This window comes from Somniosus microcephalus, chromosome 10 (genome assembly GCF_052327205.1).
Source record: "Somniosus microcephalus isolate GS21.2 chromosome 10, FLI_Smic_1.0, whole genome shotgun sequence".
NCBI lineage: Eukaryota > Metazoa > Chordata > Chondrichthyes > Squaliformes > Somniosidae > Somniosus > Somniosus microcephalus.
The window spans coordinates 115616144-115634275 of NC_140996.1; the positions used below are offsets into that span (position 1 = coordinate 115616144).

At 47.9% G+C, this 18132-nt stretch overlaps 1 protein-coding gene across 2 annotated transcripts in view; it reads left to right on the top strand.

The window, feature by feature from the left end:
* LOC147111638 (progesterone receptor-like) overlaps positions 1 to 18132 on the top strand; it is a 539157-nt gene that overhangs the window by 435258 nt on the left and 85767 nt on the right. For both annotated transcript variants that reach the window (XM_085998728.1, XM_085998729.1), the window contains one exon: positions 2477 to 2607. In XM_085998728.1, the coding sequence (XP_085854854.1) occupies positions 2477 to 2607 (131 nt within the window). The remainder of the gene's footprint in view (positions 1 to 2476; positions 2608 to 18132) is intronic.

The window sequence follows — 18132 nt, forward strand, 5'->3', positions numbered from 1 at the left end:
GCAGATGCCTCATTTTGCTAGAGATAACTCTTCCATCTATTTCGCCACAGAAAGTAGCCAGAAACATGAAAGAGAACTGCAGTTTTTTCTGTGCTGCACCTTTCCCCAAAGTTATTGATTATACACCCATGGCCAAATGTCCCTACCTGAAATTCCAAAGTCTTCATGAACAGAAAGGCATTCCATTCCATCAAAGTGCAGCTGGTCTCCATAGGCAAACATTTATGCATGTGAATGCCTGCTACCAAGGTGCAGACAAGGATTCCTTCATCTTATTGGACAACTGGCTCCTAGGGAACAAGGATATTCTCTACAACCCTGACTCATGACCCACTAGAGACAAGCATGGACAAGAGCTAAAGAGCACAAGAATGCAGCACATGCAGCCACCAAGATTCTGGTTGCACAGACCATTGAAGTGTTCAAACAAAGGTTTATACAGTTTGACATATCAGGGGTTAGTGGGTACAGTAGAGCCCTACAAAGGTCTTAAAGATCATTGTAGCCTGTAACCCCAGTCAAAATATTCATTAGAGACTCTTTATCTGGGATTCAGAATTCTCCTACTGGGGTCTCTGCTGCAGACAGCCCCTGAGTGGCCACTATCTCTACAATGCTCTGCAGATTGATTTGGCAGTCAAGCATCACAGATATGGCTTATAGACTCCTCCATATTTAACTCCAGTCCTCGAAGGGTGCATGACTGCATGAACTGTTTATAGATAGAAAGCATTTGCATTTGTATAGCATTTATATAAGGGAGAGGGATAAACCAGAAAACTACAGGCCAGTCAGCCTAACATCGGTGGTGGGGAATTTATTGGAAACCATTATCAGGGACAAAATAAACTTTCATTTGGAAAGGCATGGGTTAATCAAGGAGAACCAGCATGGATTTGTTAAAGGTAAATTGTGTCTGACAAACTTGATTGAATTCTTTGATGAGGTAACAGAGAAGGTTGATCAAGGCAGTGCAGTAGATGTATATATGGACTTTTGGAAGGCATTCGACAAAGTGCCACAAAGGAGACTTATTAAGAAGATGGAAGCCCATGGAATTAAAGGGGAAATTACGGTATGGATACAAAATTGGCTCAGTGGCAGGAAGCAAAGGGTGGTGGTGGATGGATGATTTTCAGACTGGGAGGTGGTTTGCAGTGGTGTTTTCAAGGAATCAGTTTTGGGTCCATTACTCTTTGCAATTTTTATAAATGACCTCGACTCAGGTGTAGGGCTGATCAATCGCAGGATGGAATTTTTTTTTTAAAACAGCACACTGGGGTGATAATAAAATTTTGGCCTACCTGACCACCACTGCCTTTAATTAGCGCTCCCCAAGTACCCAGCCGAGGTGACAACGCCTCCTGCAGCTGCTGTTGTTGACGCCCGGCGATGCTGCAGGGCGTGGAAGCGAATTTCAGATCTGGGACGGTAACGGGACTCTGCGCGCCGGATGGCATCACGATCACTGGGGCGCTAGGGATTGAGGCGCCAGCGCAAAAACTGCAAGGAATTTCACGGGCGTCGCTCAGTTCACCACGCCCGGTCACACACCCATTTGTGCCCCGTTATCGCCCTCCCAGAGGCGCTAATGGGAGGCACAAAGGAAGCCAATTTCTCCCCCATTATCTTCTAATTCAAATACAAGAGTGCTACCGTTGAACCAAAGCTGACACTTACATTAGATATGAGAATTAGTTAGTAGCAGGCCCAATAAGGTACAAATGTGAGTTCAGTAGCTAAATGAGGATTTCAACTGGCCTTCCAGCCAATTACTCCTGTACCACCTCCTCATTAAGAGGAAAATCTAAGCCTGAGAATTATGCTGCTGTGCTGCAGAGTATGCCTGTGTCAGTGAATGTGAATAAGTAAGTAGAGGGAGAAAGAATAGGAAGCAAAGGATGGTACTAGCTCCTCAGCTGAAAAAATGGCAAACCTGCTTTGCAGCATCTCCTGGAGTTACTCTTGTATAGTTAATTCCTCAAAACAAATATTCCTCCTCTTTCTTCTTGCTGCCATATTGAAGGGCTCTCAGAAAATTTTGAAATTTGAAAATGTGCAGCTAAGCTTTAATTTAGGCAACAGCCATTAAAGAGCTATTGGCTCTCCAGATATCCCACTCAGCTACCCCAGCATATTCCCTGCACGCTGGCTAACCTGTACAAGGGGTGAATGGAAATGATTAAAATGAGCTGATCTCACAAAGTAACATGAGAGTGGCTTTACACACTACTTGCACTCCAAATAGGTGAAGCATAGCAGTGCTGCTACCATGGCAACAGGAGCACTATGCATCCCAGAATTTCATGGGAATTCAGGAGGCCTGTGTAAAAAGGCACAGAATGCTCTGACTACAGGAATAAGCAACTGGTTGGATGTAGTTTTCCTTTAAGTAATAAAATGCTGGGAAATAACTGGAGTTGGGTACACTGTGTATATTTTATGTGAAGATTACTTAGATGATTATCTTTTTCAGGCAACGAATGCAGAAGTCTGCAATGTATGATCTGTGTATAGCAATGCGGCAAATCTCACAAGAGTTCATTCATCTTCAAGTGACCCAAGAGGAATTTTTATGCATGAAAACCTTAATACTCCTTAATACAAGTAAGTGTTAATGTAATTGACACAGTGAAGCAAACCAGCATTCAATTTGTTGAATCACATTATGAATTTTATATTTGAATGGACTTATTGGATCTTCACATGCCTTGTGAATTATTCTCTAGTTAGATCTTTAAAAGTTCACTGCTTTAATGCTCTGTTTGACTGTCAGTGTAGGCTCTGAGATTTACCATGATATCATTGTCAATTACACTGAGATTTCTAAGTACTTTGAACTGTCTAGTGTTGTACTATTAGCCTGACCATTGTGAAAAGATAACAGCCACAGCAAATGCAAACAATAACTCCTTATTCTTTGGCTGAGCCACAGGGTAGGTTTGACAGCACACTCGACTTAATAAAGATGTGTTCTCAGTTGTGATCACTGCCTATTTAAGGAAATTCTTTTAAAAGAATTCTTATAGGAGAAATCAGATGTTCATGGTCTTGTCCAAATTCCATGGAAACCAGCCATTTCTGGCTTCAAACTTATAACAAGGCCATTCAGCTAAGATCAGCTGCAGGCCCAAATAATAATCAGCACCATACCACTGCCCAATCACCACCTATCCAATCTATAGTACTAATTATATTACACTTTTCCCTTCGGAAAGATAGTCTAAATTGCATAAATGAAAATGGACACTCGGTGGAAAGGAGACTAGGTAGAATGGATTAAGGAGAAGATCTAAAAAAGCAGTTGAAAAGAAAAATCTCAGTTGTGCTTTTGAAAGCAGTGAGTGAGGAGGCAAGGTGATGAGTATTCCAGAGGGGGATGACGAGCGAGGGGTGGATCAGTCTTTGACGAGTGAAGGATGCAAGCAGGGACATAAAGCTGAAAGAGATGACTGAGCATGGTAGGGTAAAGTTATGGAGCATTTAAAGGTGACAGTAAGGTTTTTTAAATTAATTGTAGGAACACCAGGGGCCAATGGAGCCTGGTGTGGACCAGGGTAAGCAGGTAAAAGCTGGAATAGCCTCATTCTGGATGAGTTGCAACTTGTTTAGAATGGAAGCAGGAAGACCAGCCAGGGCATTTGTAGTCTCACTCCTTTAGGTAATAAAGGCATTAATAAGGTTACATTCAAATTATTCACCTCTGCACTTACCATTACATTCAAAAAATCCTATTGCAATATTTTCAGTTTAGCTACTGACCTCTATATGAACGAGCAAAAGACTTGCATATTTACAATTCTAAGCTGTTGTGCTGGAACATCTGCATGAGTCAGCAAGGAACAGAAGTTGAAATATTTCCTGTATGTCTGTGCCAATTAGTCACTATTTAATAGTATTGTTTGGAAACAATTTTGGACTGTCTTTTTATAAAACAAAAGTTCTAAGATATCATTACAACCACTGTTCAATTGTAAAGATGCATCACCTTTAGGAAAGATCTTGGCCGCAAGATTCGGCTCCGTAGCACCCATTGTTAAGGTTCCAAAATGGCATCCGTGGCGCACGCATACACCTCTAGTGCGAGCCGCGACAGATGCCATCTTGGGTAGGGCATTAGTGCACGCGCGCAGGAAACGTCTGTCAGAAGTATGCAGAGTAGGCAGATTGTGACGTCAAATCAGCTTGCAATGCTGATTTGACACCAGCGCTGCCACTTTGGAGCTCAATGCTCCAGCAATGCCCTCTCTTAAGCTCGCACAGCTAAACACGCGTTCAGCAGCAGGAAGGACTCCCCACCAGCGCTATTTAAAGGGATCATCAACTACTTACAAATTAGTTGCTGATTGGTTTCTACTGGCTGTTGCTGCATTTGTAGAAGTGTTTGGTGGTTTCTAGAGATCTTTAAAGTTGCTAAAGTCTATAGGAAGTGGTGTGGCAGTGCTGAAGGAAATTGTCCTGACTTCAAGGATTCAGCACAGACCACTTGCTCCCAGACATGGGTGCCGTAGTAGGCATTCCCCTTGGCCTACAAAACAACAGGGAGAATGGACAGAGGCGACACAGAGCAGGACAAGCTGCTGGAAGAGGGAGGTGGTAGAGGGGGAGAAAGACTCTCAGCAGGAGGCCATATCCGCCTAGGGTGTTCAGGGAGCAATTCTCCTACCTGAACATCAGCGAGGAACAATGTGTCACACATCTGCGCTTCACTAAGAATGTCCTCACTGAAATCTGCCACCTACTGCAACCATGACTGCAACCAGGGCAGGGACCGCATTGCCAGTGGCTGTGAAGGTGACCGTGACCATTAATTTTTATGCGTCGGGCTTCTTCCAGGCTGGAGCAGGAGATATTTCCAACATCTCCCAGTTTGCCTTCTCCTGTTGCATAAGGGAGGTAACTGAGGCTGTTTTCCAAGAGAGCTGAATACATTTCATTCTCTCTGGCCAGAGACAAGCAGGCGGAGCGAGCACGTGGCTTTGCGAGGTTTGCAGGCTTCCCCATGGTGCAGAGTGCCATTGACTGCACGCTCATCACTTTGCATATAAACTCTGAGATGTACTGCAACCGAAAGGGATTACACTCCCTCAACCTACACCTGGTGTGTGACCATACTCAGTGAATCATGCAGGTCAGTGTTCAGTATCCTGGCAACAGTCGTGATGCATTCATTCTGCAGCAGTCCGTTGTGCCATCTGTATTTGAGCTACCGCGACAAACCTACTGGGTGACTACTGGGCGACAAGGGCTAGACGTTAACAACATGGCTCATGACTCCAGTGCACAACCCATGCACACGTGGACAGCATGCATATAACAAAGGCCATGCTGCCACACTAAATATTATCGAGCTGACCATTGGCGTGCTCAAGCAATGCTTCCGATACCTGGACTGCTCTGGAAGAGCTCTGCAGAGTGTGTTTCAAGATTCGTGGTGGTCTGCTGCATGCTGCACAACCTCGCCATCAAGAAGACACAGCCATTGCCACCAGCTATATGGTGACCAGCTCAGGAGCAGGAGGATGAAGAGCAGGAGCAAGAGGAAAAGAAGGAAGAGGAAGAAGGGAGGAGGCAACCTAGACCAACTCATCCGACTGCGATACCAGTAAACGCAACCCCAATTGCCCACTCACCAACAATCCCACACCTCACCTTCCCTCTGTCACTGACCATCACAGCGTCCACTTGGCCACAATGCAAAAATAAAAGCCACTACAAAATAAACATTCCAAACCAGATTTATAAATAAAGTCATGCCTTATTGCACACGAAAGTCAACTAATCACCCTTGTGCATACACTTAGCACCTGTCTTCCATGTGCCTTTGCCTGTCCTAATGCTCCTACGCAGTGCTATCCCAGTGCCTGCAGCATTGCTGGTGAAGGCTGCTGACTTTCAGTGGAGCAGACTTGAGATGGCCTTGGAGGACAACCTCGAGCAGCTCTGGGCCTAGGAGGCCTGCATCATGGTTGTGTCCACAAGTGCGCTAATGGAGTTTCCCATCACTTCCATCCTGAAAATCATGGGCTCCAAGCTCTGCGCAAAGCCCTGTGTCAAGTTGGTGCTGGACTCCTCCATGCTCCTTGACACTGCACTCAGGCTTTCTGGCAGGCTTCCCACTGCACCAAGCATTTCATTTTTAATATCCATCAGCGTTCTTCTGTAGCCCGCCCCATCGAAGTGCTCATGAGTCCTCTGCAGCAGAACTCGTGTGCGACCTCGCCTTCCGGGGAGCAGACACCTGCGCTACCCTTGCCCTCTGCCCTGGCTGCAGGTAACTCATGCCTGGTGTCTCACCATGTGCAGATCCCGCATCTAAGCTATCCTCCAAATTACGCAAAGTGTCAGTATCTGAGCTGTTGGCTGCGAGTGTGAAATCGAGTGACAATGCTGTGTCTTCAGCATCGCTGCCTTCTTCCTCTTCCACCTGTTGTTCTTCCACCAGTGCCTGGCCAGGTTGCACTTCTTGGGTATCTGAAAGGAGAAAGACACAAGGGTAGGGCTGTAGTGTGGGGAGGGGTGAAAGTAAGAGGTACATGCTTACACCATCTGCAGGTTTTAAATCAAAAGTCATTGTGGGATGAGGGAGAAGTGGGACGTGAGAAGAAAGATTAGGTATGAGGATACCATCATCTTCAATGGTTTCAGTCCCACCGCTGGAAACGGGCTCAGTGATGGCCACTCCAGTGATGGTGACCACTGTCTCCTCCATCGGGGTAAAGTGATGCAGGCGCCTCTCCCGCACCAGTTAGCTCCTGCTGCCTCCAGGTATGTGCCAACCAGTCCAGCTAGAGAGAGGGAAGTGTGTCACTGAGTGTGGTGCAATGTGTTTGGGTGATATGCCTGTCGTGGTTGAATAGTTGGCAGTGTGTGCAAGTGTGAGCTGTGGGTGTGAGGCTTGCAGCAGTGGTAAGTGTGTTAGGGTGAGGTGAAGCTATGAATGTGAGGTATGAGTCCTGTTTGATGAGATTGTTGGTAGGTGAGTGATTGGTGTGGTGCATTGAGCACTGTGTGAGGCTAGTGGTACAGTTGGTGGGATATGGCATTTGAAGATGAATTCATTGACCTTGACCACTCGTGTGAGGTCATTGAACTTCTTGCAGCACTGCATCCAGGTGCTCAAGGCTTGACTCTTGGCATTAACTGCCACGGCTACCTGCCCCCACTGCCTTCACAGAGTTTGCCTGGAGGGCCTCCTGGCCCCCTGTGGATATAGGACCTCTTTGCCCCTGTCCACCTCCTCCACCAAGGCCTCCAGTGCCACGATTGAGAACCTTGGCGCACGCTCTCTCCCCTATTGGGCCATTAGGCACTGCTCTTGCAGGTCAGACTCTCTTCCCCAGCCACTTCCAACACCTGCTCCATCCAGAATGCACCTCTCCTTTTAAGAGGTGCAGGCTGGCTTTTAGTAGTGCAGGCTAGCTTTAAGTGGTGCTAGCCTCGCACAAACTTGGGCCACCTGCTGAGGCATGCAGCCACTTTACAGTACATTTAGTGCTGGGCTACACACTGCAATCATTTAAATTAGCAGGCAGCACAAAATTAACTGCCTGCATTAGAACCAACGAGCGTGGGTTAATCGCTCATTGCAATCCCCGCACCCATTTTTGGGGGCTATCAAATTTAGCCCCCCCCCTTATCTCTCTTATCCAACATGCCAAGTTTTATTTTTTGGAAATGACAATTGTTTACTTTAGCTTAAACTATGACTTATTTTAATGTGTCTCTAAAAATGAATGCTGTTCCATATGTTGAAATGGGCTTGCAAACTATGTCACTTTTATTGATCATAAGTGTCACTTCTAGCATTCCCTTAGTGTTGACAGTTCTGTATTATAAATAACGATCATGTGATTTTTTTTTATTGAATGAGTGTTGCAAGTTTGCATTATATATGCTATTTTGCATCTAAAATTGTGATTATAATTTCAGAATTAAAATTGAAATATTGAAATAAAATATTTAAATAAATTATTATATAATATAGTCTAGTTCAAATAAATGAATACCCGCTAATTGGAGAGTTTTGTTTTTCAAAATATTTTCCCATTGTCATTCAGTGATGTTTAAATCTGTTCTATTAAAGAAAAAGAAAGCGATTAGCAACAGTTACAGTATTAAGTTCCTCTTGGTATGCCCCATGAAAAGAATTTCCCCAAAATTTAGAGATGGAAGCTAAAAATAATCAGATTTTAAATGCTTCCTTTGGTCAGGCATAGCAAAAACACATTACAGACTGAATAAAAGGAAGACAGATCATTAACGGTTAGAAAACAGATTGATCATTCTCATGCCAATACATGGCGGATGGTACATTCCAAGACCCTGATATCATAGAGAATGTCCATTTCATTCTGTTACTGAACACATTGAAGTGAAGGGAGCACTTAAAGTGTTATTTACTTTCATAAAATCCAATTTTGGGCCAGGAAGTTAATCTGTGCATTTGCTGATATTTTTTATCAGCACCACAGCACCTCAGGTGATTGCAGAAGTAGAGAAGCAAAACTGCTGGCAAACCAGGAGTGTGAAATCAATAGGGGCGTATATGTTTATTTTTTTTCATGTCTACGATCTCAGTTTTACATAAATCGTGGAAGACAGGTACCATTTTAATGGTTGGGCGTGGAACGTATCATGTAGGTGAGGAGGATTGAACAACTCATGAGCAACATATGAATGAGAAAGCTTTGTGGTTTCCCTTTCTGAAAGGAGCCATCATATTTATTACCTTACTTGGCAATTGGGCTCTTGAAGGAGTACTGCCTTTTTGGGAGTGTGGTAAACCACTGTTATACCTGTCTGTACGTGTATGTGTATTCCACTAGGTACAGGTCTGGACATGCCTCAGCTGACTCCTCCCACTATTCCAGGTATATAAGTGACTACCTCCCAGTCCCTTAGTATTCTGGACGGGTCGACCACTCGAGACTAGACCTTCATTCTTTAGTTAATAAAAGCCTGGTTGTTACTCGCTTAACCTCAGTCTTTTGAGTAATTGATGGTGCATCAATTTTATTAACTAAATTTTTTATAATGGAGAAGATCCTCACACCAGCATGCCTGGACCTGGACAGTCGGGAAGCGGACGCTTCCACCAAGTTTGCTCACTGGCTCATGTGCTTCGAGGCATTCCTGACTGCCTCCACTGCGGTCGCAACCGATGCGGATAAACTGTCTGTCCTGATCTCCAAGGTGAACCACCGAGTGTACTCAGTCATCCGGGACGCGACCTCGTACACAGCCGCCCTCCAGCTCCTCAAGACCCAGTACACGCGCCCTGTGAACGAAGTTTACGCCAGGCACCTCCTGGGGAGTCGCAAGCAACAACCTGGGGAATCGACTGAGGAATACCTCCAAGCACTGTCCGTGCTTGGCCGGGCCTGTGGGTGTAAGGCGGTAACGCCCACTAAGTACACGGAGGAACTGATCCGGGATGCCTTCGTAGCGGGCCACAGGTCCAACTATACCCGACAGCGACTGCTGGAGCAGAGTGACCTCACCCTCGACAAAGCCTCCGGAATCGCTCTAACGCTGGACGCAGCCTACTGGGGCATGGATGCCTACTCCTCTGCACCGTGGACGCCGCGGGGAACGACAACCTGGGACACGGTAGGACAGCCCCATAGCACCGTGCCACCCCAGCCACAGCCCAACAACGGCCCAACCACCGTAGCAGTGTCCCAAAGCCAGACAGCAGTATCCCAAGGCCAGAAATGCTACTTCTGTGGCCAGGCCAAACACCCCAGAGCGCGCTGCCCGGCGAAGAATGCGACCTGCTCGGGCTGCGGGAAAAAGGGACACTACGCTAGCGTCTGCAAGGCCAAAGCCACCCCGAACGCCAGCAGCGCCGCATGTGGGCCGTGCGAGCCGCCATCTTGGGCCCCCAACAGCGCCGCGTGTGGGCCGTGCGGGCCGCCATCTTGGGCCTCCCCAGCCATGTGCGAACCACCGCAGCAGCAGCCATCTTGGACGACTCCAGCCACATGGGAATCATGGACGCCGCCATCTTGGACACCAGCCGGGACACAGCAGGCCGCCAACCCCCCCCCCATCTGATACCCGCAGCGACACACCGACCCCTACGCTGGCCTCTGTTACGCTGGACCAAACGAGACCGCACCAACTAGCTCGGTCCAAAATGGACGTTAAGGTAAACGGCCATGCAATAAACTGCCTTTTTGACTCCGGGAGCACAGAGAGCTTCATCCACCCCGACACGGTGCAGCGTTGCTCTCTCCCAGTCCTGCCTGCGCACCAGCGGATTTCTATGGCCGCCGAGTCCCAGTCAGTGGACATTGGCGGCTACTGCGTGGTGACAATAGTAGTAGACGGGACTGTGTTCAATAATTTTAAACTCCTGGTCCTGCCCCAACTTTGCGCTGTCGTTCTACTGGGGTTGAATTTCCAGTGCCACCTCAAAAGCGTTACAATGGCGTACGGTGGCCCCCTCCCCCCACTCACAGTCCGCAGCCAGCAGCCTCCAAATTGCCCGCCGCGCTCCAGATGCAACCTCTCTACACTCAGAGTCCCACCCCCCCCACTGTTTGCTAACCTCACCCCCGACTGTAAGCCCATCGCCACAAAGAGCAGGCGATACAGTGCCGGGGACAGGGTTTTCATCAAAACCGAAGTGGAGCGGCTCCTGAAGGAGGGGATTATTGAGGGCAGCTCCAGCCCCTGGCGAGCCCAGGTTGTGGTCGTTAAGACTGGCGAGAAACAACGCCTGGTCATCGACTACAGCCAAACAATAAACCGCTACACCCTGCTGGACGCCTACCCACTCCCCCGCATAGCTGACATGGTCAACCAGATCGTGCAGTACCGCGTCTTTTCGACCATTGACCTGAAATCAGCGTACCACCAGCTCCCCATCCGCCCCGAAGACCGCCAGTATACTGCCTTTGAGGCAAACGGCTGCCTCTATCACTTCCTTAGGGTTCCCTTTGGCGTTACCAACGGGGTCTCCGTCTTCCAAAGGGAGATGGACCGGATGGTCGATCAAAACGCACTGCAGGCCACTTTCCCTTACCTAGACAATGTGACCATCTGCGGCCATGACTTGCAGGACCATGACGCAAACCTCGAGAAATTCCTCCGCACCGCCCAACTCCTGAACCTGACATATAACAAGGAGAAGTGCATATTCCGCACAGACCGCCTCGCCATCCTTGGCTGTGTTGTGGAACACGGGGTCATCGGTCCCGACCCGGACCGGATGCGTCCCCTTATGGAACTCCCACTGCCTAAAAGCTCTGAAGAAGTGCCTAGGGTTTTTTTCCTACTACGCCCAGTGGGTCCCCTAGTATGCAGACAAAGCCCGTCCGCTGATCAAATCCACCTCTTTTCCCCTGATGGCAGAGGCCCGCTCGGCCTTCCACCGTATCAAGGAGGACATCGCCAAAGCCACCATGCACGCAGTGGACGAATCCATCCCCTTCCAGGTGGAAAGCGATGCGTCTGACTTCGCTCTGGCCGCCACCCTTAATCAGGCGGGGAGACCTGTGGCATTCTTCTCACGAACCCTCCAGGGCCCGGAGACCAGACACTCCGCGGTCGAGAAGGAGGCCCAGGCTATTGTGGAGGCTGTGCGTCATTGGAGGCACTACCTGGCCGGAAAACGATTTACCCTGCTCACTGACCAGCGTTCAGTTGCTTTTATGTTCAACAACAAGCAGAGGGGCAAAATCAAAAATGACAAGATCTTGAGGTGGAGAATCAAACTTTCCACCTACAATTACGAGATCTTGTACCGGCCTGGGAAGCTCAATGAACCCCCAGATGCCCTATCGCGTGGCACCTGCACCAGCGCGCAGATCGATAGGCTGAGGGCCCTCCACAATGACCTCTGCCACCCGGGGGTCACCAGGTTCTTCCACTTCATCAAGGCCCGCAACCTGCCTTACTCCATTGAGGAGGTCAGGACCATGACCAAGAACTGCCAAGTCTGCGCTGAGTGCAAACCGCACTTTTATAGACCAGACAGAGCCCACCTGATAAAAGCCACTCGCCCTTTCGAACGCCTGAGCGTCGATTTTAAAGGGCCTCTCCCCTCCTCCGACCGCAATGTGTACTTCCTCAACATCATTGACGAGTACTCCCGTTTCCCGTTCGCTGTCCCCTGCCCGGACATGACCAGTGCCACGGCCATTAAATGTCTGAACAGCCTCTTCACCCTGTTCGGTTTCCCCAGCTATATCCATAGCGACCGGGGCTCATCGTTTATGAGCGACGAACTCCGCCAGTACCTGCTCACTAGGGGTATAGCCACAAGCAGGACCACCAGTTACAACCCCCGGGGGAACGGACAGGTGGAAAGAGAGAATGCAACAGTTTGGAAGGCCACCCTACTAGCCTTAAAGTCTAGGGGCCTTCCGACCTCCCGCTGGCAGGAGGTGCTCCCCGATGCGCTCCACTCGATTCGGTCACTGCTCTGCACTGCCACCAATGCCACCCCTCACGAGAAAATGTTTGTCTTCCCAAGGAAGTCCACATCGGGGACAGCGTTACCGCCATGGCTGGCGTCCCCAGGGCCGGTACTACTGAGAAGACACGTGAGGACCAATAAAACGGACCCCCTGGTCGAGAGGGTCGACCTCCTCCACGCCAACCCCCAGTACGCTTACATTGCGTACCCGGACGGGCGGGAGGACACAGTCTCCATACGAGACCTCGCACCCTCGGGGACCGCTGTAACCCACTACCCATTACCACCCCCCCCCACCACACCCTCGGGGACCGCTGTAACCCACTACCCATTACCACCGCCCCCCCACGACCAGATATCCAACCCCAGCAGCCGGCTCGCCTTGGACCGTCACCCACGAGGACTACACTCCAGTGCCCCAGCCTACACGGGACGCGACGCCAGAAGCTCCACCACCCCTGCCGTCGCCACGTCGATCACAGCGGCAGACAAGACCTCCGGAGAGGCTCCAATACACGAACTTTTAAATACACTTCACCCCGCCGGACTCATTTTTAAACAAGGGGTGAATGTGGTAAACCACTGTTATACCTGTCTGTACGTGTATGTGTATTCCACTAGGTACAGGTCTGGACGTGCCTCGGCTGACTCCTCCCACTATTCCAGGTATATAAGTGACTACCTCCCAGTCCCTTAGTATTCTGGACGGGTCGACCACTCGAGACTAGACCTTCATTCTTTAGTTAATAAAAGCCTGGTTGTTACTCGCTTAACCTCAGTCTTTTGAGTAATTGATGGCGCATCAGGGAGTAAACATAAAACAAAATCGCAAATGTTAAAAATCTATACAAATAAAAGTTTTACAACGGCCTCAATATTAACAGCCCCACAATGGGCAGGAGTGGGTTGGGGGGATGGGGTTAAAAAAGAAAATTAGGAATGATTCCCCAACCCGCCACGTACGCCCCTGATGTCGTTTTTACGGCGACAGGTTTTGTGGCGTGCAACTGTCCTGCCATGGAGAGGCGGGACACTTCATTAACATATTTAAATCAGGCTCCTGGGAGCCTGATTTAAACTTAACAGTTGCTGCACGGGTTTCCCAGCATTCGGGATAATTGACAGTAAAAGGGAGACGGGAGCTGTCGGCCCAAGAAGGTAAATGCCTTGTGGGCCAAGAGGAGCAGGAGGCTCCTTGTGGCCCCTCCATTAAGCTTTCGGGCCCCCCGCTGCTGATCCCGACCTCTCTCTCCCCCCGCCATGATCGTAGACCCCCCACTCCCCCCCCAAGCACTGATGTTAGTTCCATGCCGCGATCGCAGATGACCTCCTACCCCTCCTCCACCCCAAGCACCAGTCTTTGGCCTTCCCCACCCGATTGCCTCTCTCTTTCCACCCCCCCCCCCAAGCCACAATCTATGACCTTCCCCCCTCCCGGTTGCCAGGAACCGTCCTCAAGGGTCCTGGGTTGCGGCCTCCTGCTACTGGTTTTCCCACCCGGCAGCCAGCCAGCCTGTCAATTTGGCTGGTTGCCGGGCGGGAAATGGAAGAAAAATTTTTTTTTTTTTTTATTCGTTCACGGGATGTGGGCATTGCTGGCAAGGCCAGCATTTATTGCCCATCCCTAATTGCCCTTGAGAAGGTGATGGTGAGCCACCTTCTGGAACCACTGCAGTCTGTGTGGTGAAGGTACTCCCACAGTACTGACTTTGTCATAGCAGTTTGTTACAACTGAGTGGCTTGCTAGGCCATTTCAGAGGATAGTTGAGAGTCAACCACATTGCTGTGGAGTCACATATAGGCCAGACTGGGTAAGGACAGCAAATTTCCTTCCCTTAAGGACATTAGTCCCTCCAGATGGGTTTTTACAACAATCTGGTAGTTTTATAGGCACCATTACTGATTTTAGCTTTTTAATTCCAGATTTATTTAATTAACTGAATTTAAATTTCCCAGCTGCTGTGGTGGGATTTGAACTCACGTCTCCAGATTATTAGTCCAGGCCTCTGGATTACTAGTCCAGTAACATAACCACTAGCTAACATACCTCATATAATGAGGACTTGCCGTTAAATTCGTCAAGACCTCTGCAACCCCAGTCTTGACATGTTCGCCAGCCAATTTTGCTCTCTCCTGCACCCACCCCACCTCCAGAAATATCAGGGCCAATGTCTCCATTCTCATTTTAGGTATCACACTTTGTCACACATACAAATGCTTGTGTCACATTTTTGAAAAGTATAAAAAGAGCAATCTACAGGGAAACTTCAACAGAAAATATAATCTAATAGACTGCAGTATCTGTCTAAGTTTAATTGGCCTCTCATCAATTACAGGATGTATCTGTACAATAATAAGATCTTCTAGCTTAAAGAGAGATACCAGTTAACAGATTCACTGGAATTTTCAACTTCAGAGGCGATGCAAGATGAGCAGTAGCAAATCAGCCACCCATTATACATCCCAGCCGATTTTCCTTTCCGTTGAAGTCATTGGAAAAGAAAATCAGGCGGGGTATATGACTGGCATCCAATCTGCTACTGCCCATTCTATGCCACTGCCAAAGGTGAAAGTTCTGCCCATTGTGTTACACAGAGATGATGCCCCTGTCCTGATAAGACAGCATTTTTCTCATTTCCTATAAGCACCACCACAGGAGATCCACTAATCCAAATTAAATATGGAAAATGCCAAAAATACACAGAAGGTCCATCAACATCTGAAGAGAAAAGATAGGCTAACATTTCAGGTCCTGACATAGGGGAGTAGATTTTCCAAGGTCAGTGAGCAGGTGGTAGAGTGGAACAAAGAGCACAGCCAATCTCACGCTTACTGGTAAGATCCTACAATTATAGTATCCTTGTGAACTCCCTGACTGAAGCTTGCACAGTGAAGGGATGGGACTTTGTTCAATGCTTCAGCCATGTGAAGGGATAAAGCCGTTTAAAGGTAAATGACCAAAAGTGAAGGACAAAAATCTTGAATTACAACAGAAATGTGGATGAAGTAACTGAAGCCCCAAATCGATGACTGTAGAAGTGAAAACACAGCATCAGTTTCCACATGTACACTGACACACCCAGTTCTACGTCACCACCACCTCTCTTGACCCCTCCACTGTCTCTAAATTGTCGCACTGCTTGTCCAACATCCAGTACTGGATGAGCAGAAATTTTCTCCACCTAAATATTAGGAAGACCAAAGCTATTGTCTTTGGTCTCCACTACAAACTCTGTTCCCTAGCCACCGACTCCATTCCTCTCCCTGGCAACTGTCTGAGGCTGAACCAGACCGTTTGCAACCTTGGTGTCATATTTGACTCCGAGATGAGTTTCTGACCACATATCCGCGCCATCACTAAGACCGCCTATTTCCACCTCTGTAACATCACCTGACTGCACCCCTGCCTCAGCTCATTTGCTGCTGAAACCCTCATCCATGCCTTTGTTACCTCTAGACTTGACTATTCCAACACACTCCTGGCAGTGCCCCCATTTCTACCCTGTGTAAACTTGAGGTCATCCAAAACTCTGCTGCCCGTGTTCTAACTCGCACCAAGTCCCATTCACCCATCACCCCTGTGCTCGCTGACCTACATTGGCTCCCGGTTAAGCAACACCTCGATTTTAAAATTCTCATCCTTGTTTTCAAATCCCTCCATGGTCTCGCCCCTCCCTATCTCTCTAATCTCCTCCAGCCCTACAACCCTCTGAGATCTCTGCGCTCTTCCAATTCTGGCCTCTTGAGCATCCCCGATTTTAATCACTCCACCGTTGGCAGCCGGGCCTTCAGCTGCTAAGGCCCTAGGCTCTGGAATTGCCTCCCTAAACCTCTCCGCTTCTCTACCTCTCTTTCCTCCTTTAAGACACTTCTTAAAACCTACCTCTTTGACCATATGCCCTAATATCTCCTTATGTGGCTCGGTGTCAAATTTTGTTTGATAACGCTGCTGTGAAGCACCTTAGGACGTTTTATTGCTTTAAGGCACTATATGAATATAAGTTGTTGTTGTTGTTGAAAGTACTACTGCATCGAATGGGTGTGAGGTGGATTGTCCTATTTGGTATTCCAGAGCACCCTACCCAGAGAAAAGTAGCATGACTGGCAGGAGGTGGCAATCAAGTTTAGCACTGTATACAGTACTCACATACCTGGGAACAGGTAAGGAAGAAGATGGCAGACCTTGAAAAAGCTAGCAAAGCAAGGCTACACAACAATACCACATACCAGCGAGATAGTCCAAATACTGCCTGGCAATCAGTTACACTGAACTGCTCAGCCATGCAAAACCCCCAGACATCATTAGAGCTCTTTCATTGCAGGACACATATTCAAGCTACAATTTACAACTGACATCCTTAGCCCACTGACATCTTAAAAGGATTTCACACAACAAATTATTCTAATGCAACTTAACTACATGACATGCTCACTTGCTGTAGTGCTTTTTTAACTTCCGTAAAACTATCCTGCTTGTAGGACATAGTACAAGAGAACAGACCCAAACTGGAGAAGGAACCAGAAATTACAAGCCCATGACTCCAATTGAGGAGATCATCCTGGAAATCCTTGTTCATAAGACCATGAGGTATTAATGGAAGGTGAATCCTTCCCCAAGCTCAGGGTCAACATCATCTTATTCTTGTTACGTCTTTTCCCATTCTCACTCAGTGAAGTACAGGCATGTACACTACTACAAAAGCATCACACACAGTATCTTGCAATACAAGCACTGCTTGAAGGTGTCTCTTGGAGCCAGCATTCTAACATTTCCTTTTCTGCTGTAGGCCTGAAAAAGCAGCCTGCCAGCACTACCTGTGACCCAGAATAAGCCAACACATCACAGCACCTTGCATTCCTCGCACCAAATTTAAAAGTAATAATAACAACAACTTGCATTCGTATAGCACCTTTAATGTAGAAGATCATCCCAAATGCTTCGCAGGGCATAATCAGATACCAAGACAAAGAATTAATAGAATCCACAGCACAGAAACAAGTCATTAGGCCCAATTTGTTTGTGCTGGTGTTTATACTTCACACAAGTCTCCTCCCATTCTAATTGTCTCTGCCCATCCTGCCCCCTGTATCCCACTAATTCCTTCTTCCTCATATATGGCATGAAGCCTCCCCTTAAATGCATTAATGCTATCTGCTTTAACCACTCCACGTGGCAGCAAGTTCATAGATACATAGAAGATAGGAGCAGGAGTAGGCCATTCGGCCCCTTGAGCCCATTTAATGAGATCATAGCTGATCATCCAAATTCAGTACCCTGTCCCCGCTTTCTCCCCATATCCCTTGATCCATTTAGCCTTAAGAAATATATCTAACTCCTTCTTGAATATCTTTAATGAATTGGCCTCAACTGCCTTTTGTGGTAGAGATACATAGAAGATAGGAGCAAGTTCCACATTCTCACCACTCTCTAAAGAAATTCCTCCTAAATTCTTTATTTGATCTGCTAGTGGCTATCTTATATTTATGCCCCCTTGTTCTGGACTCACCCGCAAGTGGAAACGGTTTCTCCACATGCGCACCCTATTGAACTCCTTTATAACTTTAAAGCTCTCCTCTTAGTCTTTTCTTTTTCAGAGCAATGAGTCCCGGCCTGCTCAATCTTTCCTGATAGTCGCATCCTCTCAATTCTGGCAACATCCCGGTAAGCCTTTTCTGCACTTTCTCCAGTGCTCCCATATTTGTAG